General features: G+C 41.4%; 2 protein-coding genes and 1 long non-coding RNA gene across 3 annotated transcripts; 1 reads left to right on the forward strand and 2 right to left on the reverse strand.

The window, feature by feature from the left end:
• Nucleotides 1–595: 595 nt before the first annotated feature.
• Nucleotides 596–2812, reverse strand: LOC109168294 (uncharacterized mitochondrial protein AtMg00810-like). Its single transcript, XM_019317310.1, has 2 exons — nucleotides 1716–2812; nucleotides 596–958 (listed from the first exon to the last, which is right to left on the reverse strand). Exons 1-2 carry the CDS (start codon nucleotides 2688–2690, stop codon nucleotides 596–598), a joined length of 1338 nt encoding a protein of 445 aa, XP_019172855.1. The 5' UTR covers nucleotides 2691–2812.
• Nucleotides 2813–9383: 6571 nt separating this feature from the next.
• On the forward strand, nucleotides 9384–11766 carry LOC109168201. Its single transcript, XR_002052016.1, has 3 exons — nucleotides 9384–9555; nucleotides 9726–11364; nucleotides 11447–11766. It is a non-coding gene; the product is annotated as an uncharacterized LOC109168201 (long non-coding RNA).
• Nucleotides 11767–12184: 418 nt separating this feature from the next.
• On the reverse strand, nucleotides 12185–12872 carry LOC109168199 (universal stress protein PHOS32-like). The gene is made up of 2 exons (XM_019317248.1): nucleotides 12452–12872; nucleotides 12185–12323 (listed from the first exon to the last, which is right to left on the reverse strand). The coding sequence occupies exons 1-2, from the start codon at nucleotides 12847–12849 to the stop codon at nucleotides 12224–12226; spliced, it is 498 nt and encodes a 165-aa protein (XP_019172793.1). The 5' UTR covers nucleotides 12850–12872; the 3' UTR covers nucleotides 12185–12223.
• Between the last annotated feature and the right edge of the window lie 12465 nt (nucleotides 12873–25337).

A 25337-nucleotide genomic window follows, 5' to 3' on the forward strand; every position in this document is an offset into this window, starting at 1 on the left:
TCCCAATGCTGTGAAATTCAGGGATATTTTGGTCATTCCATAGTTGAAGCTTCTCCTTTACCCTTTCTTCCCCATCTGAGACCATCTTCAACTTCGGAAATCAAACTATAGTATAATTTGCGCTGCTACAAAAAAGAAATCAAACAACCTGAATGTATTTCCAAACAATTCCATAAATCATACTATAATATAATTGGTAGCAGTAGTTCATAAACCAAACAACCCGCAGAATATATGTATGCATTTCAATAATTCCTCAATATCTGCCTCTCTGTATCTATTTCTGGGAAAACAAAAACAAAAGGGCTGTTGAAAATTGAAAATAGAGGGATAATTACGAAATAGAGAGCTGCAATCGCCCTTCAACAAAATCCCACCTCTCTATTGCTCCTTTCTAGGCTACGAACCAGACTATTAAACCTAGAAGTGTTGAACGGCGGCAGCTTCGAGATCCGGCAGTGGCGAAGCACGGCGACAGTAGCTTCGAGATCCGGCAGTGGCGAAGCGCGGCGGCGGCTTCGCCTGGAGGTTGGCGGTGGTTCGGCAACATTAAAAGTTACAAAACCGTAGCCCTTGGATCTGTGGAATTGATGAATTAAACTGTTGCTAAAGAATTGTTTCTGCTCCAATCAACGAATGGCTGGAAATTTTTTGCCACTCTCCTGCAATTCGTCACAGCTTGGTGCGGCGGCAGCGATGGAGTTGATTCTGCACCCACTGGGGTAGCGGCGCGATGGATCTCGACCAGCGAGGCAGTGACGACAGTGGTTGTCCTTCTGGTGAAGATCGTCGACAGCAACGGTGGAGTTGTTGGTGATGGTTGTTGAAGGTGGATGGTGGCGGTGACCGGTGACCGTGGTGCGGCTATGATTGCAGGAGCTGTTGATATCTTGATGATGTGTTGATGACTTTGAACCCTTTTACAGTGAGATGGGTAGAAGAATTTGTCCTCAATTTGCTGGGAAAAGGAAAGGAAAATCAGTGAAAACTGAAAAGCTCAAATGTGAAGAGAAAAACCTAAAATGGCCAAAATACCCCTGAAGTTCACGGCTTTATGATGGAAAAGTTAACGGTGGACTAAAAGTGGAACACTTAACATAAGAGTGGTTGTAATGTGGCAAAACAAATAATGGTGGACTAAAATTGGAATGCACCGTATAACAGTAGGACCAAAAATGAAATTCACTCTTATTATTATAATAAATAATAATAAATGATATGGCATAATATATTATTCCATCATGAGTCCCCCACTTTCTTAGTCGCAAGTATTTGTCAGCATGAGAAAGTAGAAAACACCCAAATAAAAAGGATAACACTCGAAGTGTATCTTTACTGGGGAGTGTAGTCTGGACTACATGTTTGTGCATGGAGCACCGAAGTATGTTTGTTTCACATCTTAGGATAATTGTTGATGGATTTTCAGAATATTAACTATTAAGAATTTCATTATACTTTGCATGAAATAGTTCATAAAATACATTGAGAGTATTGAGCATGAATTAATTTATTTGTATTTGCAGTAACTTTATGTTGAATAGTAGAAAGATTCATTGTATTCAACTCAAAAGAACTGTACAAAAATCTACTATTTAAATAGGAATATGGTATTAACCTAATGGGCCTATTTCTAAAAGGACCTAGGGTTTCAACACTCCCACTCAAGCTAGAAAGTATAAATTATATGCTCCAAGCTTGTTACAAATATAGTCAACCCTAGGAGCTCTAAGGGGTTTTGTCAAAATATCAGCCAATTGATCTGCAGAGTTGACAAAGCTTGTTTTGATACACCCTGATACAATCTTCTCTCTAATGAAGTGACAATCAACATCAATGTGTTTGGTTTTCTCATGATAAACTGGATTTGAGGCGATGTGTAGAGCTGCTTGGTTGTCACATATCAATGTCATTTGAGCAACCTTGCCACATTGCAACTCTTGTAGTAAGTGCTTCAGCCACATAAACTCACACGTGGCAAGGGCCATGGCTCGGTATTCAACTTCAGCACTGGACCTGGCAACAACATCTTGCTTCTTACTTTTCCAAGATATGAGATTACCACCAATGAGTACACAATAACCCGAAGTAGAGCGCCGGTCAAACGGACAACCAACCCAATCTGCATCAGAATACCCAATAACCTGAGCATGTCCTCGATCTTCATATAGTAAACCTTGTCCTGGTGCTCTCTTGATATACCTTAGAACCCGAACAACAGCATCCCAATGAGTATCACAAGGATTCTCAAGAAACTGACTCAACACACTAACTGCAAAAGAGATATCTGGTCGTGTGATTGTGAGGTAATTCAATTTTCCAATTAATCTCCTATATCGTTCTTGGTCTAGTAATGACTCCCCCTGTCCTGGTAAGAGTTTAACATTCGGATCCATTGGATTATCCACCGGTCTACAATCCAACATGCCAGTTTCTTCTAAAATATCCAATGCATACTTTCTTTGAGAAATGACAATACCACTACTAGACTGGGCCACTTCAATTCCAAGAAAGTATTTCAGCTTACCCAAATCCTTAGTCTGAAATCGACTGAAGATATACTCTTTCAACTGAGATATGCCCTCTTGATCACTACCTGTAATAACAATGTCATCCACATATACTACAAGGTATATGCATTTCCCATTAGAATGACGATAAAAAATAGAATAATCAACTTCACTTCTAGTCATACCAAACTCATATACCACAGAGCTAAATCTTCCAAACCAAGCCCGTGGAGATTGCTTCAAGCCATATAAGGAACGATGAATTTTACATACCAGACCAGGCTCCCCCTAAGCAACAAACCCAGATGGTTGCTCCATATAAACCTCCTCTTGAAGATCGCCATGTAGAAAGGCATTCTTGATATCCAATTGGTGTAAATCCCAATAATTGATTGCTGCCAAAGATGAAAGTAAACGAACTGATGCAATTTTAGCTACAGGAGAAAAAGTATTAGTGTAATCCAGACCAAAAATTTGAGTGTAGCCTTTTGCCACCAGTCGTGCCTTAGGGCGATCAATCTTGCCATTAGGGCCCACCTTCACAGTATAAATCCACCTACAACCAACAACAGTTTTACCAAGAGGGAGGGGGACCAACTCCCATGTGCCACTAGACTCCAGGGCCTCCATCTCTATGAACATGGCTTGGCGCCAACCGGGATCCGAGAGGGCCTCACGAGTGGATTTAGGTATAGACACAGAAGAAAGGTGAGAAAGGAAGGCAAAGTAAGGAGAAGATACACGATGATAACTCAAAAAGGTATATATAGGATGAGGGTTACGAGTAGAATGTGCACCTTTCCGGATAGCAATGGGTGCCTTAGTGGGATCAGCATCAGATTGCAATTGAAGTGGTGGAACCGCAGTCGGAGGAGGATAGGGTGGTATGGGTGAGTCAAAAGGAGCCTCAACAGACACAGGGCGTGGACGGCGTTGGTAGACTTGAAGGGGCGGTCAGGAGAATTAGGAGCAGTTGGAGGAATAGGATCTTGGGCAAGAGGAAGTGAACCAAGATAAGGATGAGGGAGAACCTCTGAAATAGAGACTGCGTTACCTGGTGTGGGCTGGAAGAAAGGAGTAGACTCGATAAAGGTGACATCAGCAGACACAAAATGACGATTAAGTTTTGGAGAATAACACCGATAACCCTTTTGGAGCCGGGAATAACCTAAGAAAACACACTTGACAGCTTTAGGGTCCAATTTCGAACGCCCAGGAGTCATGTCATGAACAAAACAGACACACCCAAAAACCCGAGGTGGAAGAGGGAAAAGATCAACGGAAGGATACACAATGGAATATGGGGTTTCATTGTTTAGGACTGAGGATGGCATGTGATTTATCAAGTAACACGCAGTAAGGATAGCATCGGCCCAAAAATGATGAGGAACATGAGAATGAACTAACATAGTGCGAGCAATTTCAACTAAATGTCGATTCTTACGCTCAGCCACCCCATTCTGCTGAGGTGTGTAAACACACGATCGTTGGTGTAACATACCCCGAGAGGTCATATAGGATTGAAAGGGGTTAGAGAGATATTCTTTAGCATTGTCACTACGCAGAACACAAATGGGTTTACCAAATTCAGTTTGTATTTCAACTCAAAAATTTTGAAAAAAAATGGAATAACTCAGAACGATCTTTCATAAGGAACAACCAAGTACACCTAGAATAATCATCTGTAAAAGTGACAAAGTAACGAAACCCCAAAGCAGAATTGACACGACATGGACCCGAAACATCAGTATGAACTAAATAAAAAAGAGACGTAGCCCGATTATTGACTCTCCGTGGAAAGGACATACGTGATTGCTTTCCAAGGTGACACGACTCACAATCTAATGACTCTATAGATAAACCTAGAACCAACCGTCGAAGTCTGGAGAGACTAGGGTAGCCTAAACGACAATTGATAAGCAGGTGAGAATCTTTAGAAGCATAGGTAGCAAAATCACCACCACGGAGGTAATAGAGGCCTTGTGACTCAATCTCAGTGCCAATCACCTTCCCCGTACAACGGTCCTGCACAACAACCGAATCCGCACAAAAGGTTACAGAAAAATTAAGGGTACGGGTGATTTTACTCACAGAGATAAGGTTGAAAGGACTATTAGGAACATATAAAACTGACTTTAAAGGGAAAGATGGCATAGGATGAGCCTGACCAACACCGGCAGCAGGTGTTTGATTACAATTAGCTTAGGTAACCATGGGCAAAGCCTTAGACTTTGTGACATTAGTCATAAGGGATAGGTTACCAGAAATATGGTATGAGGCACCTGTGTCTAGAATTCAAGTATTTGTGTTACTAGCTTGAGAAAGACACAACAGAGAAGACGTACCAACAGCGAGATATGAAGCCATAATACTATTCAAAAGGAAATGGAAAAACTGCCTCAAAGGATGGTTGACCGGCGAGTTCACCGTTGACCGGCGAGTTCACCGGCAGAGATGAGGAAACGGAAAACACAATCTGCAGCATTTCCTCGAGACGAATCCTATTGTGGCAACGGCGTCGGGATCGGAGGTCGGAACAGGGAGATCTGGCCGAAAACAGTGGCGAATCTCGGCGACGGCGGTGGCGCATGGCGGCGGAAGACGGCGACCAGACTTTGGGCTCTGGCTCGCAACGAGGCTCCGGTGAGGCCTGTGGTCTTGGTTTGGGAGAAGAACCACCAGGCAGATGTCGGAAAGCAAAAAACAGTCGCGGCGGCAGTGAACTGCGGTGGCGGCGTCACCACCTGCGGGAAAGAAATGGGAAATATTATTTAGGGTTTAGGCTCTGATACCATGTTGAATAGTAGAAAGATTCATTGTATTCAACTCAAAAGAACTGTACAAAAATCTACTATTTAAATAGGAATATGCTATTAACCTAATGGGCCTATTTCTAAAAGAACCTAGGGTTTCAACACTTTACATAGCATATATACTATGGAAAATGTAAAAACCTAAAAAAAAAAAATTGAAATTACAAAGAGAATATTACAAAGAAAACCTAAAAAACATATTGAAAATCGACCTTTGTTTTCAAAATTTTACTTCATCTTTTGACCAACATTCTGTGAAGTTGTTATTTTCTTCATGTTTTTCCAGAGTTCTTTAACTGTATAATGTGGTGTATCTCTCTCTCTCGCACACACACACACACACACACACACACACACACACACACACACATACTTTTAGTGTACTGGAATCTGAGTGATTTTGTACTAAATGATTGTTTAAATACATCATAGTTGTTATTTTTTTCATGACTGTTTGTCCTTCTTTATCACCTTCCTTGCATGAAACTGAAAGCCTTTTGTAATTCTGACTTGTAAGTACAAAACAAATGCATTCTTACTTTTTTTTTTTTGAATGTTACTAGCTCTATTACATTGTAGTATCTGTTCATATACTTTTTTTTTAATGCATTCTTACTTATAATACAAAAAAAAAAAAAAAAAAAAAAAAACAGTCACGTAAAGGTTTTAAAACTAATTACAATAACCAAAACTAATGTGTAGATCAACTATACAGAATGATCAGAAAATTAACAATTCTTATACAAAACAATGTATCCTTACAAATAAAAAAAAAAAAGTAACAAAGGTTTTAAAACTAATTACAAAAACCAAAACTAATGTGTAGAACAACTATACAGAATGGTCAGAAAATTAACAATTTTTGAATGTGTATGCTCATAATTTCTGTCATTTAGTTTAAATTGTTGGCTTATGATATATGCATTCTATTTTTTTCTAAATAATGCTTATACGAATGAAAGAACAAACTGCATATAGGAATGAATAAAAAAAAAAGTCATCCTGAATAATTAATCAAATTGAAAATTCGCACACAGAAAAATATGTAGAACTCAAATAGGTATGGGAATTCAAATAACTATTGCATAGAGTACTCTGAAGTTGTATGAAGGAATAAAACAAATACGAACGGAAAAGTTAGATACAATAGTTTTTTTTTTTTTTTTTTTTTTTTTTTACATGAACAAACTAATTGAAAGGAAAAAATTCAGACACTCTACAATAAGATATTAACACTACACTGTAAATACAAATATACGCATACATCTAGGTCATTGAACACACGCTCCTTACACTTGATCGATTCACTACCTCTCCTTTTTGGGATTTCATATGTATGCAGGAACTGAACCAAGATAGCCTTGCTAGTCTTCAAAGGGTTGATTTTGCTTACCAGAATGTATAGAGGTGCCATGTTTATGGAAGTTTGAATTCGTATTGATAGCAGAGTGCTTGTATATTGATATGATCTGATGAACTGATGTTTTATGCCTGTAAACGAAAAATATACATATATTGTAATTAATGCTACCGTTCTGGATATCAAATAAGTCATATATGGTGACCATTCGGATAACAAAAAGTTGCGATTGGAAAATCTAAGAGTCGGCTATTCACTCTCAAACGACGCAGTTGCAATTATCAGAAAGCATTAAATGCCATGAAAATTCCAATTTGTGCAAGAAGGAAAAAATAAGTAAACCCTGTACCTCGTTCCAAGCTTTTCTCTCAGTTTGCGCGAAGGGTTTCGGATCTAGATTGGAGGATTTTGTTACTGATTCTTCTCCCTCTATCTCTTCTGGTCTACGCTTTTCTCTCCACCATTTTCTTTGCTTTCATCGACGGGGTGACCTTCGTCACCAAAGATACGGTGAGCTCCGGGGCAACCTCCGGCTCCAGTGAGCTACGTGGCCTGCGATGAATCTTCCAAAGGAACTGACACGTTGGTAAAGGAACTGACATGTAGACCAGACTCCAACAGAGATTTAAAAATCAAATTCCATCTCAACACACACTTTTATTTTAATAAAATTACACGTCACCAAGGTGGACTGGCAACTCGAAGGTAACCTGCTAAAAAAGTTTAACGAACAATTTTAGGAAGTAAGTGTGCCTGATTACAACATATTTTAGATGGTGGGGGAATTGAACACCGCAAATTATGCTGTGCAACCGAATGCACCATGCGCATGGTGCATTCGATGCAAAACAACGTCGTTTTGGTTAAAAAACGCGCGTCCTACTTAAAGAAGAAATCAGGTTCGATTCCCGGCAATAACATTTTTATATATCCATAAATTCATAACTATATATCCATAAATTCATAACTATATATCTACAGTGAATGAATGAAGTAAAAATTCACAACTATATATCCACAGTGAATCAATGAAGTAAAAATCCACAATGAATGAACTAAATATCCACAATGATTGAACTAAATATCCACAATGATTGAAATAAATATCCACAATGAATGAACTAAATATCCATAAATTCATAACTATATATCCAGAAATTCATAACTATATATCCATAGTGAATGAATGAACTAAATATCTACAATGAATGAACTAAATATCCACAATGAATGAACTAAATATCCATAAATTCATAACTATATATCCAGAAATTCTTTACTATATATCTAGAAATTTATAACTATATATCCACAATAATGTTATTGCTGAGAATCGAACCTGAATTTTTTTTTAAGTGAGAAGCGCGTTTTTAGTCAAAACGACGTCGTTTTGCATCTTATGCACCATGCGCATGGTGCATTCGTTTGCACAGCATAACTATTGATTGAACACTTCGAAGTAATAGATGAGCCTATTTGTTTATTTATTTATTTTTTATAACAAAACCCTTATTTTTCATATTTATTTATTTTTTATAAATAAACTTGGTTTCGTACCAAGCTCTTCGATTGGAATTCATTTTCTAAAATTAAATTCCATTTTTCGTGTACAAGATCAATGACTCAGATTTAACCGCACAACTGCACAAAACACACCCAACTGCGCAGGAACTGAATTATATATACATACATACATATATATATATATATATATATATATATATATATATATATATATATATATATATATATATAGTTAAATATATATTATTTAAAAGTTCTTACATAAATAATCTTTTTCGAATGAATAAGTTTTTGGAGTTTTTTTGTGGAGATTTTCAACAAATATCGCCTTGTTATTTTATTTACAAGTTTTATTTAAATACGTTAGTTATTATTTAAATACGTTAGTTATATAATTAAAGTAATTATTTCAAATTAAAATTTCTTTCAAAAAAAATATTTCAAATTTAAATAATAATACAAGTAACAATAAACTTTAAAATCAATATAATAATTGCATAATTAAACTTTTAAAAATATTAAATATTACATTATATAGTTATACTTATATTTTTAATCAAATTAATTCTGTGCTCAAAAACTCCCAAGTACGTTTTTCTGTTTTCACAACCTTTACTTTTTTTGCTAATTCAAAGGATGTCAAAAATTTAATTAGTAAATTAATAATAGTTCGTGCATCGCACGGCACAATTACTAGTTATAATTATGGGGGAGAGAGGACACTACTACAGAATTGGGAATATAAGTTGTACTTCCCACTACACCTTCATGGTGAAGGTATAGTGGAAAGAAAAATGAAAGACTTTCCGAGGCACCAATTACAAAGAGGTGCCACGAAAATAATATTATTATAATAATAATATAGGAATAAGCTACACTCATTAAAAAAGAGTGACACGGATATAATATTATTATAATAATAATATTAGAATCTGTGGCACCACTAGGAAAGGGAGCCGCGGATATAATATTATTATAATAATAATATTGGAATCCGTGACACCACTAGGAAAGGGTGCCGCGGATATAATATTATTGTTGGAAAAAATAGTTTAAAATGGCATAAAATGACATGTTAAGTGGCTATTTTGTGGTACAATTATCAGTGGGGTCCACTTCCAATTTGGGTCGGGTTAAAGTGGATTCGGATTCTTCGTAGTGAGACGAAGAGATCAATCGCGAATCACGAATTGCAAATTGAATCCTCCGTCCGTCCGCCCACCGTCCAGCTCCTCCATTCCTCCAGCTCCGAGCAAAGCAAGTGGGAGAGAGTAGAAAAGCGAAGAGGCGCAATCCTCACAGCTCACTCTCCTCTCCTTCGCCTAATTTTCTCGATCCGATTCGAGCTCAGGTATCAACAGATCGTTCGATCTCCCTGCTTAAGCTCCAATAGTTTTTTGCATACATGCATATATGCTTATAGGTGTTCGTATTTTGCACTAATGTATGATGTAGAGGTAGCTTACTACTTTGATATTGTGAGTCTAGGGTTATGAGGCGTCGCTTTTTATTGTGCTACAGTTTTCGCAGGCATCTTGTTAGTTGAGATCGAGTGGCGATGGCGACATTAGCAGCTCCAGAGGTGGTGACTCAACCGGCGGAAACGCCACAGCGGCTTTTGCGGCGGCGATGGGGTCGGAACCGAAATCGAAAACCGCTGAGATTTTTTTTTAAGGGGGAAAAGGGGTAAAATCACGAAGGACTCTCCAAGCTATACTCTCCCAAGTTCGAAGTCCGAACTCCAAAGTCGTCGGTGTTCTCCGAAGCTGACGCCGTCGCCTGGTCTCGCCTCCTCAGTCCTCACCGGCGCTGCTGCTGCCTGGTAAGTTTTCTCTTTGTTTTTGTTTTTTCGTCCCTTCACTCAGAACACATGTTAGATATAAAGGTTTTCTTCTGTAATTTCACCTTGCAGTAGCAATTTTGACTGTTAGAATGTGTAATTTCACATGTGTGATTAGAATGTGTAATTTCACATGTTTTTTCGTCCCTTCACTCATAACCATTAGAATTTGTGATTAGTTCACATAGTGAGTGCATTAAGAATTTTCTCTCTATTGGAAGTGGAAGAGAGGGGCACTGTATGTATAGTATAAGAGCCTATGGCTGCTAAAAGATTCATTGTTCAAGTGTCCTTATTATTGTCTTCTGTATTTTGTTAAACAGATTTGTATTTTGAGTTTTGACAGATGGTTTACTATTACTCTGGTGGCTTGAAACTGAATCCTAATCTGTACCCCTGTGGAAAAGTCTGCCTCAGCCTTCTGAACACTTGGCCTGGTGAAATTCATGAGAACTGGCAGCCAAAAAAATCACCCATGCTGCAAGTTTTAGTATCTATACAAACTTTAGTTCTAAACGTGAAGCCATTCTTTAATGAGCCTGGATATGAAAATACTTATGTTGGTGTTGTGGGGGAACGAAGGTCCAAAGGTTACAATGAACAAGTGTTTGTCCTCTCCTTGAAAACAATGATGTATACGCTTCGAAGGTCTCCAATGGTATGATCGATCTTCTATACTATACTGATGTTTTTCTTTCTGTTCCCCCTTTTTCATTTCATCAGTTAAATTCCTGTAAACCTCCTGTCACTTCTCCCAATGAACCTGGAAATAATGGGAAGACTCCACTGAAAAATCCATCAATTGACCAGAAGAAGCCACTGGAAACACTCGGTTCTATGCCTCCTCCTCCAAGGTAACATACTTTCCTGCTCTTGTGGTAGCTTTTCAAGTAGACTTTGAATATTTCATCATTTTACTTCCAAAGCATAATCTTCACATTGGAATATTGTTTATCCTTTAACAACATACACTCATACAACAAGAAGCAAAAGATATGTGGGGACCTTTTAGGTCAAAGCATTGAACAACTGAATGATGTTGCAGCTATTAGTGGAGTTAATCTCAGGGTAATTCCTCCCGTTTCAACTACCTGGAACAACAAATCTATAGTTTTTATGAGTTAAGTTCTCTAAGTTACGAATTCAGTATTATAATTTAGTTGCAGATTTTCTTGCCCTACTAAGTGGTTGATTGGTGAGTTCATATTTTGTTTTAATCATAATTTAGTTGCAGATTGGTGAGTTCATATTTTGTTTTAATCATAATTTAGTTGCAGGTTTTCTTGCCCTACTAAGTGGTTGATTTTACAGTGTGTTGAGGTAAGGATGCGTGTACTCATGACTACTTTCATTAGATTCTCAAAATAGGTAAATTTTCATGGTGTTTTATTTCTTTCCTCAGAGAATAGTTATTAACATAGTATTTGTATGCTAACTGGACCATGAAGCATAAAGATGAAGATGGGAAGTCCTTAACTCACCCGGATAAAAGTTCCAGGAAGGTCCCGGTGGTCCCTTAAACAAAGGACCATGAAGTTCTTGGTCTGAAGGTGCTAATTGGTTAGTATTGGTTTGCACTAAGGCAATGCGGCATTATGGAGTAGTTAGTGGTTTGTATAGGCATTATGCCCTTGTGAGGTGACCACTTTTGGGTCACATGTAAAACATTATTTGGGTGGCAATGAATAACTCCTTAAAAAATATTTATTTATTAAATTTTTTCTTTTGACTGTAATTTTTTCTTATATATATATATATATATATATATATATATATATATATATATATATATATATATATATATTTATTTATTTATTTATTTATTTATTTATTTATTTAAAAAAGTGGTAAACCTACACCGGAGCAGGTGCTTCGGAAAGTCCGTATTAAAAAATTAAAAAAAATCATCCTCCGCTTCCCGCTTCTTGCTTTACGGGTGACTCGAAAAGCGGAGGAGAATCACAGTCTCCAAGATCCGAGTCACCTGTACAGGTGACTCGAAAAGTGTTTTATGGGTGACTCTAAAAGTATTTTTTTTTACTAGTGGGAAAACAAAAATGGGGTATTAAGTTATTAATTAATAATAATTTCTTTCAAAAAAAGATATTATTAATATTAATTAACTACTATGATAAAAGAAATTAATTAAATAAAACTATGGCATAGTGAATTGGGAAGTCTAAGCTTGCTGTTGCTTTGAGCTCTTGGGCTTCTTCACAATCATTACGGAACAGTTTGCGTGGTGAGCGCAAAAGTCACTTACACTCCCTAGAACAGCCCTGCAGTGTATCAGTAGGGTGAAGTGACTTGAGTGTTAAATATAATGAAGAAATGAGTATTATAGATTTTAGAGTAATACAAATAAAGAAATTAAATGACGAGCTAGCTAGCGTATGTACCTACATACCTTTTCAAAATTCCATAGCCATGGCTACCCAAGACCAAGAGAGACGCATGGTGTTTGTCAACAGCATCACAGGCCACATTCCTAGCATCGCCATCTACAACATCAAACGCCATATCCATGTCGTTCACCCCTTTCTTTTTACATAGGTCCTTGGCCTTTTCAATCACTTTTGTTGCCGCCCTCTGTAGATCAGCCTCCACCGATTGTAACACGTCACTTGCTCCTGGCCCAGCAAGCCCAATGACGCCGCTAGGGCTAGTCTTAGCATGGACAACGATGATGTTGAAAAGGGAATTGGTGGGAATGATCAAATGATCCAGGGTCCACTCCAGGGCGTAGAAGCTGTGCTCACTGTCGTCTACGGCGAAGATCATCACTTGTTTCTTATTGTCACCCATTATTTTTATTTTAATTAATTTATTTATTTATTAAAAAAAATTTCGTTGATGAGAAAACAGTGGATAATTATTACAGGCTTTATTATAGGTACCCTGTTAAGATTTCTGTGGCTGATGTTGTTTCCTAGGCCGTCAAGAATGCAATACCCACTGATTTGATCTAGCTAGCTGCAGGGCATTGCATGAACTTATAGCTAAGGACTAGTTCTATTTCTACATTATTGCGCCTGCCTGCTTTAAACTTAGTCAACAAAGTAATTAGGTTTTGATGATTTTTATTATAAACAATAGCTACACTGCTACAGTATATTTTTATTTTACAATATATGTACTTGTTCACGCAAGATAACCATAGAGCATTATGCGGTAATGGCCCAATAATCCTTAACCGACAAATTATATCATGAACCATGTTCCAAACTAACGTAATTCTTTTTTAAGTATATCAATTACAGCACTTTTGATTCACGGAAATGAATTTTGAGGTAATAGGATTGCTATTCCATAATGAATGGAATAGGTAAGGAATAGAATAAGAATTATATTCTATTGTTTGGTTCGCATAAGGAATAGACTTTAGGAATTATATTACAGTGTTTGGTTGATTTAAGGAATAGAAATGAAATATGTTTTAAAAGACATAAATACCCTTATAAAAATATGTGATGGTGGTGATGGTGGTGATGGTGGTGGTGGTGGTGGTGGTGGCGATGGTGGTGGTGGTGGTGGTGATGGTGGTGGTGGCGGTGGTGGTGGTGGTGCTGGGGTGGTAGTGGTGGCGATGGTGGTGGCGGTGGTGCTGGGGTGGTGGTGGTGGCGGTGGCAGTGGTGGGGGCGGCGGTGGTGGTGGGTGCGGCGACGGTTGTGGCAATGGTGGTGGTGGTGGAGGCGGTGGCGATGGTGGTGGTGGTGGTGGTGGTGGCGGTGATGGTGCTGTGGTGGCAGTGGAAGTGGGGGCGGCGACGGTTGTGGCGGTGGTGGTGGTGGTGGTGGCGGTGGTGCTCCTGAGTGGTGGTCCTGGTGGCGGCGACGACGACGATGGTGGTGGTGGTGGTGGTGGTGATGGTGGTGGGGGCGACGGTGGTGGTGGGGGCGGCGACGGTTGTGGCGATGGTGGTGGTGGCGGCGGCGGTGATGGTGGTGGTGGCGGCGGCGGCGGTGATGGTGGTGGCGACGACGGTGGTGAAATAGGATAAATTTATATATAGGATAAAAAAATTAGGTTAAAGAAATGGGTAAAAAAGGAAATAGATTCTAAAATCTATTCCTGAGCGTTCAGTAATACGCTAATACCAGGGGGGCCCCTAGTAATAGCTATTACCTTATTTGAGGTAATAGGCTATTACCAGGAATATTATTCCTGGTAATAGAAATGGTTACCAAACAAAGGAATAGGCCTATTACTGGGAATGCTATGCCATTCCCGACCTATTCCGTGAACCAAACGGGCCATTAGTGTATTATATTTAGTAACATCATTATATACAATGTTCATAATATTTGATATATATATATATATATATATATATATATATATATATCGGGAAAATAGCATTTTCCCTGAATTATAAGCAATACTTATAATTCTTTTTTTTTTTTTTTTTTTTTTTTTCTAAAAGTATTCATTTATCCACATTGTTCCTCTAAATAATATATTCAAAATGCTACGATTCTCCTCCAGGCCTTTTCTATAAATAAACATTTTACCCTTAAAAATAATTATTTCATTTATTTTTATTCTCCAACAAAATATTACTTATGCATGTGAATTAGAATAAATGTGAAAAAAAGACACCATTTACAAATACTATAATTATAATTTTAAGTTAATGTTAGCAACAAAATTAAGTTCAAAACAAATATTTCATTAATACTAATTAATTATAACAATAATATTAATGTTACTAGCATTAGAATAAAATTATTTATAATATTTATAAATTGTGTATGATCTTTTTTTGCATTTATTTTTATTTCTATATATAAGTAATAATATATTGAAAAAAATAAATGAAATACTTATTTTTAAGTGTAAAAATGACTATCTAATATAAAAGAAGAGAAAATCGTCACTTTTTAAATAATTGAGGGGCTAATGCAGATACATGAATAATTTAGGAGGAAAGCGCTATTAGCATATAACTAGTAGTTGTACCCGTGCAATGCATGGACATATGATATAGAACAAAGATTAACGGTAGTGAAAAAAAAAGAGTAATAGTATATGAATTAATTATTGAAAAACGATTAACATTGCAATTGTATTACACATTATTGAAAATTTCTTTGTATACGACATTACAGATGGTACATTATTCCCACATATAAAAAAATATGTTTTTATTATTATCTAATATATAATAAAATATGTTAATATTTTCACAATATTATATAATGTTTTTTTTTTTTTGAATGCTACTAGCTCTATTACATTGTAGTATCTGTTCATATACTTTCTCAACCTACTGAAACACAAAGAGCTAATAACGCCTCCACTGAGGCTCGAACTTACAACCTTCCAAATGGAAGTCCAACCCGGGTACCATTAGACCACATAGTCCTGGTCAATATTATATAATGTTAAACATAACATTATATAAGATATAATAATATAAGTGATGGGGTGTGAACCCCGTGGGCTCGGGGCCCAAGAAGAGAAGGTGTCAAGTCCAGAAGAAGAGAGGCTCAAGAGAGATATGGGCCAAACCGAGGGTTCGGCGTGAGTGAGAGGTCCGCGCGAGTAGGAGGTCAACCCGAAGAGAGCCGTTAAGCATTTAAGAGGTCTATTAAAAGGCTCGGTCAACGAGCCGTTGGGAGGCCCAATAACGGCAGCCCAACGGCTCCTGGAGTTAATAGAGTTAATAAGCCCATTTATGGCCTTAAATGTAAGCTTTGAATGATCCAAGAGGTAACCCACTATAAAAGGGGCACCTCAAAGAGTGTAGAGGGACGACGAGAACAGGCCAAGAATACACATATACTTTTAGCTATCATCCTCTTTATTTCTATTCTTGAAAGGTGAATCCACCAACTAAGGTTGTGTTGGACCTCCCTGGGCCCAAAAACCCTAAAACCAACACTGACGCCATCTGTGGAGATGTAACGAAAAGTTACGTTCGCTCTTTGCATCGAGAAAGGAGTCGGAAAGTAAAGTGTGACAGCCCAAAAATCCACATTCAATCCATGGATTAATAGAGTAATTAATCCTATTTCATTTGAGGAATTAATTCCTAAAATCCTGATTTTTAATACTCAAGGACTAGTATTTGACTAGTCAACCTTAAAGTTGTGTTGTATCTTGAGCTTTAAAGGGAGTTCCCTTGTTCCTTACACTTTCTAAGGGTTAGTAAGGGTATTCTTGACCTTTAACCAAGAGTTAGTATTGTAACCTAACCTAGAAGACTTCTTCATTTCATTCCTTACAATTCTTAGAAATTAGCTCTACCTTCTCTCTAGAAAAGAAGTGTAGCTTATTCTCCAAGCCAAGTTGAGACCCTTGTCAAGATTCCAAGATTTGCTTCCAAGATTCAACCTTTCACCTATTTGGGCATCTAGGAGGGTAAGATCTAAGTCCATCTTGTCTTTTTGGTTCCATCTTAGTTGTCTTTTTCTTAAAGGTAGGATCTTTATGATCTTTTGGTTTGATCTTGAAGTGGGTTTGGAAAGTAAGCCTTGTGCGGAGCTTGTTGTGGTGTAAAGTGAAGACTTTTGGTCTACAAGAGGTAACCCATGCTCTACAAAACCTATTTTGCTTACCTATATGTGATTTCTTGAATTCCACTTGTGTTTTGCTATGAAATGTGAGGGTTTATGCATTTGTCTTGTGATATTGCATATCTAGAGCTTGTGTTTAGGTTTCCTTTGTGCCATTGCTTGGCATTTTCCATGGTTCAAGTCATTTTGTTGTGTTGGGTGAGATTTGGCATGTTTTGGACTTGAATTTGTGTTTGGAGAAGAAAATCCCCGAAGGGATTTGTTGTGGAACAGGAATGTTCCCGCGGGCGGGGCACCACCTGCCGGCCTACCCGCGGGTACAAAGCCCTATGGGAATGTGTTCCCGCTGGCGGAACCACGGGTGGGGCACTACCCGTGGGTCCACCCGCAGGTACACGAGTGGAATTGGATCGGAATTTGTTCCCCATGATTCGTTTGACTCGGTATTTGGTCTTTTGACTTCCCGTTGTTCTTTTGTGGAACTATTTGAGCGTCTTCTTGATGTTTCGTATGTCTAGAACTATATGGTAGGTATCCATGTAGGACTTTGGTGTCTTGAATCGTGCTAAGTGTTCAACATTGTGTTTCGTTGGACCAAGAGGTGTCTTGTGTGTTCCTCGGAACTATCATGAGTTTCTCCGTTGTTAAGCATGCTAGTTTGATGTCTAAATACTAGCATGTGTGTGGTTTGTACCTTCCGTTTGGTTGATGATAACTTGTGTTATCCATCGTTGACGTTGTTGGGCTGTGACCCGTTCCTTGATTGAGTATGTTTCATACCTCCGTTGTGATCCGTTGTTTGACTCTTGTTGAGTTGTGGTGCGTGTGTGGCTTTACCTGGATTGCACGATTAGTGGTATGGGACACTAGTCACCAAGGTATTGCAGCGGTCCTCGTGGTGGCCGTGATGTGATTATGGAGTTGTGGCCTTTGTGTAAGGTTCATGTGATTGGGGGATAACATGTGTTATCCGGGCATGTGTGCCATGTGCGTGATAGTGCCGCGGGTACTATGAATCGGTGGTTTTGTTGGAGGTCTGTCGGAGGGGGAATGACGATTCCCGGGGGAATAAGGTTGGACTATATGTACAGGGGTCCTGGAGGTAAAGGTTGGAACTAGATATAAGGTTGGGGGTAGCCATAAGGTTGGAACAGGGCATAAGGAAGGCATATCAACTCGTGATGGGTGATGTCACGAGGGCTTGTGTAGCCGTTGTTGTGAGTTCTCTTTCTTGTGACGTGTGTAGTCACAAGGGCATGTGTTGCCATCGGTCTGGTCTTTATCTTTTGTGTTGTGGTTAACCTTTGTGGTTTGGAATGTGTTCCCGTGTTATCCTTGTGAGTGATGAGTCTTGTGTTGACTGTTGATCTTGGCTTTTTACTTGTATACTTATGTATTCCTTTTCGAAAATGGTTTTACAATTTATATCTATCTATGTATGATACTTAACGGTATTGGTGGGTTACAAGCATTATCGCTGACCGGGCGTCGTCCCAATGTTTATCTTTGTATCTTTCAGGTGATGTTTAGACGAGCGCGATGTCTAGTGCCTGGTAGCTTAGTACCTTGATCCTTGTTTTGTGGCCTGTGCGCCAATGTAGTTTTAGACTGATGTTTTTGGGATAGATGTATACACTTGCAGATTGTTTGCCGTAGCGTTTACCCCGTTCGGATTTCCTTTATCCAGTTTTCGTTTTATCTTCCGCTGTGCTAGTTTTGTTGTTTAATCTGCATATGTTAAGGCTTTTATATAGGTCTTGTTTGGGGGGTCTTACATAAAGTGCCGAGTAGTCAAGGACAGAAGCTTAAAACGATGGCCGAGAATCGAAGCCAGGCCTCCGATCGTAACAGCGTGGCTGAGGCGGACCTACGGGATCAATTGAATCAACAAAATTCACAAAGTCAAGGAGGTGACTCGGCACCTCGAAACTGGCCCCCATCGATGATACCTCTCACCCCCATGCAGATTAACGCCATTGCTCGCGCTGTAGCTGTGCAAACCCGGGAGTTGAGGGAGCAATCGATCTCCCGATCGCCGAATCCACAGCCGCAAAACCGACATCCACCCTAAAGGTCTGACAGAGATAGACGGGAGGACCGGAGGGCAGAAGATCCGCCGGCTTGGTCTGTGCATTCGAGACTAGACCCAAACGCGACTCGTCGATCGGCAAAAGAACGATTGGGTGGGGGAGCACCCAGCTGAGTGCGGTCAGGACGGCAGAATCGTGAGGTCACCCGAGAAAGGACTCACACCCGAAGAACTAGAACCCAGGGGCGACGGACCGAGAGGCCTGCTCTGAACGAGGATCGGCAAACCGAGTCCCAGGCCGGAGAGAGTACCGAGTCCACTGGAAATAATACCAGGAATTATGGCGAGATGGCTTATCTGGCCCAGGAATTACGTAATCTAAAGGAGCAAGTGGAGGGAAAGACCAAGTCTCAAGGTCAGACTTTGCTCACCGCCTTACCCTTCTCAGCCGAGATCATGGCATACAAGATACCTGGCGACTTCAAATTTCCAGAGCAGGCTACCTTCGACGGGTCAGGCGACCCGCGTGAACACCTCTTGAGTTACCAGGCGAAAATGCAGGTCTTAGGAGTTAAAGACCCCGTCATGTGCCGCGCCTTCCTGTCGACCCTAAAGGGACCAGCTCAAAGGTGGCTCGTCGCATTGCCACCGGGATCGATTCGCAGCTTTGAAGGATTGGCCGACCGTTTTATGAGTCACTATATTGCCAACATAAAACCTAAGAAGGATCTTACGCACCTCGGCGACATCCATTAAGACGAGGGAGAATCACTCAAGAAATACCTGGCCCGGTGGAAGAAGGAGATCTAGTCTATCGAAGAAGTCGAGGACCAGACTGTGCTCATGTTCTTTATCGAGTCGCTTCGATCCGGCCAACTGTACCGAGACCTACGAGATAATCGGCCGGCCACATACGCGAAGGCCATCCACATGGCCAACAAGCGGGCTGACACTGAGCAGGCAATGAAATATAAGCAATAACGCGAGGTCGGGGGGCCTCTAGAGGAAAGCGAACCAGAGCTGAGGTGAGAGAAAAGCACCGGGAGGACCCGCCGAGCCGTTAGGATTCCCGGTGCGTCTATGATAGTGCCAACGCGCACCCTTACCGACCGCCTCCCCCGCGTCCAATGTACGAAGTAAAAGCGAGTGCGCCGCCCCCGCCGCCTCCGCCGAGTGAGCATACGACGAGTGCCGACCCGGGTAAGCCATCCAAGTACTGTCGATATCATAAAACTTATACTCACAACACGGACGATTGCTATTATTTAAAGAAGATCATGGAGGAGATCATTCTGCAAGGTACTTCGCCTCCTAATCAATGGCGAAGAAGAGCGACATCCCAAACTAAGGAAGGCGACGACCCCTCCAGATCGGCCGACTTGGACCGTGGCAAGCAGCCGGTGTCCGCGGAGGATGAGGCACAATGGAGATAGAAGCCAGTCATCAACATGATAGTCGGTGGCCCGGAAGGAGGCGATTCCTCTAACACTCGAAAGACCTGGGCTCGACAGTTGTATGTAGGTACAATATACAGACGTGAAGGCAGCCCGAAGAAAGTGTGCAGAAAACCCATAACCTTCACTGACAGAGATCTACCAACTGGCCAAACACCGCACCGCGACTCACTGGTAATCGCGATGGACGTCAACGGGGTGGTTGTTCGACGGATCTTGGTAGACACCGGGAGCAGTGTCAACATCCTATATCTCGAGACTTTTACCAAGTTTGGTCTCGCATGAGAGCGGTTGACTCCGGTAAAGACACCACTGGCAGGTTTCACGGGGGATTCCGTAGAGGCTGAGGTGTCCGTTACCCTGTCGGTAGAGATCGGCAGTTATCCTGATGTGCAGAAGTTAGATATGAAATTCATCGTAGTTGACCTAGCCTGCTCCCACAACGCCATCCTTGGGCAACCCGGTCTGGAGGACTTGGGAGCACTAATCTCCGTCAAGCACCTATGTCTGAAATTCCGCACGCCGACCGGAGTGGGCACGGTACGATGCGACCGGAGGATCGCCCGTGAGTGTTACCTACAGGCATGCCGAGGAACGGGAAGACGAGAAATGTGAGTGCATGAAATCAACGAGCGGCCCGCAAAGAAAGCAATACGCCTCGCCCTGAACTGGACGTGGAACTAGAAGAAGTCGAGATCGATCCGGCCCGACCTGAGAGGCGAGTGAGAATTGGAGTCGGCCTCAAGGAGGAAATATGAATGGAGGTCATATGTGTGCTCCGTGAGAACCGCCTAGTATTCGCTTGCGAGCCGGAGGACATGCTGGGGGTGGACCGCTCTATCATCTATCATCGACTCGCGATAGATCCCAGCCACCGACCCGTGATCCAGAAGAAGCGATATCTGGCCAACGACCGACGAGAATTCGTGAAAAAGGAGGTAAGCACGTTGCTAGCTGCCGGCCACATCCGAGAGGTAAAATACCCAGATTGGTTGGCCAATGTGGTACTGGTGCCGAAACCGCCGCCCTGGAGAATGTGTGTAGATTACACCGACCTCAATAAGGCTTGCCCAAAGGATCCTTTCCCCCTACCCAGGATCGACCAGCTGGTCAACGAGACTGCGGGGTCGGCCTTATTAAGCTTCATAGATGCCTTCCGAGGATACCATCAGATCTACATGCACAAGGCCGATGAGGAGAAAACAGCCTTCATCACCCCTGACGGCGTATACTGCTACCAAGTGATGCCCTTTGGGCTCAAGAATGCGGGGGCTACGAGTACCCGAATGGTCGCTCGGCTATTCCAGGACCTGTTGGGAAGGTCCATGGCGGCATACGTTGACGACATGTTGGTCAAGAGCCGAGAAGAATCGGGCCATGCTCAGGACTTGGCCGAGTGTTTTCAGGTAATGCTCAAATACAATTTACGGCTTAACCCCAAGAAGTGCGCTTTTTCTGTACAAGGAGGGAAATTCCTGGGGTATATGGTGACCAAGAGAGGCATCGAGACAAACCCCGAGAAGGTCCAAGCTATTTTGGACATGCAACCTCCCAGCACCATAAAGGATCTCCATAGGTTGACTGGCCGACTGGCTGCCCTGAGCCGATTCCTTAGCAAGTCGACGGACAAGACTGTGTCTTTCTTTGAGGACAGGAAGAAGAAAGAGGGCTTCGCATGGACTGCCGAGTGCCAAGAGTCCTTCGAAGAATTAAAAAGGTATCTCCCAACGCCTCCCGTGTTATCTACCCCACAGGTCGGCGAACCTCTGTACTTGTACATGGCGGCATCACCTAAGGCTGTCTGTGACACCCCAAAAATCCACATTTCAACCCATGAATTAATTGAGTAATTAATTCTATTTCTTTTGAGGAATTGATTCCTAAAATCCTGATTTTTAATACTCAAGGACTAGTATTTGACTAGTCAACCTTTAAGTTGTGTTGTACCTTGTGCTTTGAGGGGAGTTCCCTTGTTCCTTACACTTTCTAAAGCTTAGTAAGGGTATTCTTGTCTTTTCACCAAGAGTTAGTATTGTAACCTAATCTAGAAGACTTCTTCATTTCATTCCTTACAATTCTTAGAAAATTAGCTCTACCTTCTCTCTAGAAAAGAAGTGTAGCTTATTCTCCAAGCCAAGTTGAGACCCTTGTCAAGATTCCAAGTTTTGCTTCCAAGATTCAACCTTTCACCTATTTGGGCATCTAGGAGGGTAAGATCTAAGTTTATCTAGTCCTTTTGGTTCCATCTTAGTTGTCTTTTTCTTAAAGGTAGGATCTTTATGATCTTTTGGTTTGACCTTGAAGTGGGTTTGAGAAGTAAGCCTTGTGGGGAGGTTGTTGAGGTGTAAAGTGAAGTCTTTTGGTCTACAAGAGGTAACCCATGCTCTACAAAACCTATTTTGCTTACCTATATGTGATTTCTTGGATTCTACTTGTGTTTTGCTATGAAATGTTAGGGTTTATGCATTTGTCTTGTGATATTGCATATCTAGAGCTTGTGTTTAGGGTTCCTTTGTGCCATTGCTTGGCATTTTCCATGGTTCAAGTCATTTTTTTGTATTTGGTGAGATTTGGCATGTTTTGGACTTGAATTTGTGTTTGGAGAAGAAAATCCCCGAAGGGATTTATTGTGGAACAGGAATGTTCCCGCGGGCGGAACGACGGGCGGGGCACCACCCGCCGGCCTACCCGCGGGTACAGGCCTCGTGGGATGATGTTCCCGCGGGCAGAACCACGGGTGGGGCACTACTCGTGGGTCCACCCGCTGGTACACGGTGGTGTTTGGTTCGGAATTTGTTCCCCGTGATTTGTTGTCTCGGTATTTGATCTTTTGACTTCCCGTTGTTCTTTTGTGGAAATATTTGAGCGTCTTCTTGATGTTTCGTAGGTCTAGAACTATATGGTAGGTATCCATGTAGGACTTTGGTGTCTTGAATCATGCTAAGTGTTCAACATTGTGTTTCGTTGGACCAAGAGGTGTCTTGTGAGTTCCTCGGAACTATCTTGAGTTTCTCGGTTGTTAAGCATGCTAGATTATTGTCTTAATGCTAGCGTGTGTGTTGTTCGTACCTTCCGTGTGGTTGATGATAACTTGTGTTATACATCGTTGTTGTCATTGGGTGGTGACCCATTCCTTGATTGAGTATGGTTTCATACCTTCGTTGTAATCCGTTGCTTGACTCGTGTGAGTGGTGGTGCGTGTGTGGCTTTACCTGGATTGCACGATTAGTGGTATGGGACGCTAGTCACAAAGGTATTGCAGCGGTCCTCGTGGTGGCCGTAACGTGATTATGGAGGTGTGTTCCTTCGAGAAAGGTTCACGTGATTGGGGGATAAGATGTGTTATCTGGGCATGTGTTTCGCCATGTACGGTACCTTGTGTACTATGAAATTAGTGGTCTTGTAGGCGGGTTGTTGGTGGGGGACGACGGTCCCAAGAGGGAAAAGGTTGGACTAAGAAGTACAGGTGTCCTGGAGGTAATGGTTGGCATGAAGGTACAAGGTTGGGGGTAGCCATAAGGTTGGAACAGGGCATAAGGAAGGCATATCAACTCGTGATGGGTGATGTCACGAGGGCTTGTATAGCCGTTGTGGTGAGTTCTCTTTCTTGTGACGTGTGTAGTCACAAGGGCATGTGTAACACCCCAGATTTTCAAGACAATTAAAACTTATATAACAAGGATAACATCTCATTAAATCCCAAAGTATAACATATGCGTACGGGGTGCTATGCCACACCTGGGCTAGAGAACCCAGGTGCACAGGCTATCTAACTAATATCCTCCGAAACATAAATGCATAACATGGCACGCAGGCCGAAAGGGAAACTACTCTACTTCTACGTTCCAGTCTAGCGCGCTCCAGTGCTCTAATCCTCTGTGCCTGAAAGCCAAATATATCTGTTCAGCGAGAAATGCTGGTAACCCACTCCAACGCGTTGAAATACAATACATATAGAGATATATATAGATATACGGAAACCATTTTGAGCATGAAGATATATCCTACGAACTCTAGCTTTTAAAACCGGGAATGACTCGACAGATAAGGCTAGACACAAGCAACAGTTATAACAAGCGTATGCAGTCCACAACAGGCAAGACAGATAAAGCTGAGCACAAATAATAATCATAACCCAACATAAACAATCCCCAGCATAAATCCCATAGTCACATCCCCCAAGATACTCATAACTCATCCATATCTCATCACATAGCACACTTTGTTGGCGCCACAGGACCAATTGCATGCCCATACATGAGGGTCAGCGCATATAGCTCTGACACGGCCCCGCAACACCCTGCCCCATATCGCAACACGGAGGGGTCGATCGCAACTGACTGATGAACCGCAGCTCATCATAGTTTGATCGCAACCAAACAGTGGACCGCAACCCAAGAGTATGTCATTTGACCGCAGCCAGGAAAGTATGAACCGCAACTCATGTAGAAACGTTTGATCGCAGCCCGGGAGTGTAAATCTGACCGCAGCCAGCTTCTGAAACGCAGCTCAGGAATAACCAATCCGATCGCAACTGAATTGGGGTATCATGCACACATAACACATAGCAAGCACATGCAACCCACATTAACACATTGGGAAGGGGGAGAAAGCGTATAACGAAACCTACGAACGGTACCCGAAACATCAAACTAGACACGGCACGATGAACGGAGTCCGTTGGGACACCACGGGGATCGGGGAAACATCAAACGGGGAAGCCGGGGTCCCGAATGGGGGAGATTTCCAGCGGGTAGCCGGTGGGTGGGGGGCCACCCGCCGGCTGCCTGCCAGTAAACATTGTTCCGGGCAGCGGGTCGTCGGCAGGCAGCTGCCCGCCCGCCGGCTGCCCGCTGCCGGAGACGCCCCTTTCGGCCGCGGGTAGGTGGCGGGTCCCCTACCCCCACCTACCCCCCACTGACTCTTTATACACAAAACGCCCCGGGAACCATTGTGGAACTCGAAACCATGCTTAGACACTTTACAACGCAATTAACGATCAACACGTAGACAATTAACGGATCAAATACGAGAAACGTACGGCACATAACCTATCATGCTTTTCTAAACATAATTGACACCCAAACATGCGATTTCCCCACCCGATACACCAAGAATAATATTATACGATACAACCTAGGGTTCTAATCACTTTTATACCAACAAGAATACGATTCGTCTTCTAATTACAAGATTCGGTACAAATAACACATAAGCATCAAGAACGCCATACAATTATCAAGAACAACATATAATCATCAAGAACTCCACATAATCGTTAAGAACACCAT

The sequence above is a fragment of the Ipomoea nil genome, unplaced genomic scaffold (assembly GCF_001879475.1).
Source record: "Ipomoea nil cultivar Tokyo-kokei standard unplaced genomic scaffold, Asagao_1.1 scaffold3195, whole genome shotgun sequence".
Taxonomy (NCBI): Eukaryota; Viridiplantae; Streptophyta; class Magnoliopsida; order Solanales; family Convolvulaceae; genus Ipomoea; species Ipomoea nil.

What these genes read in the sequence shown, in the direction of transcription:
- LOC109168294 (XM_019317310.1), bottom strand. Translation starts at nt 2,690, where the DNA reads ATGACTAGAAGTGAAGTTGATTATTCTATTTTTTATCGTCATTCTAAT. An exon ending in AACCCCTTAGAGCTCCTAGG is followed by an intron (nt 959 to 1,715) that starts GTTGACTATATT and finishes TCCTTTTCCCAG; the next exon opens with CAAATTGAGGACAAATTCTT.
- LOC109168199 (XM_019317248.1), bottom strand. Translation starts at nt 12,849, where the DNA reads ATGGGTGACAATAAGAAACAAGTGATGATCTTCGCCGTAGACGACAGT. An exon ending in GGCTATGGAATTTTGAAAAG is followed by an intron (nt 12,324 to 12,451) that starts GTATGTAGGTAC and finishes GATACACTGCAG; the next exon opens with GGCTGTTCTAGGGAGTGTAA.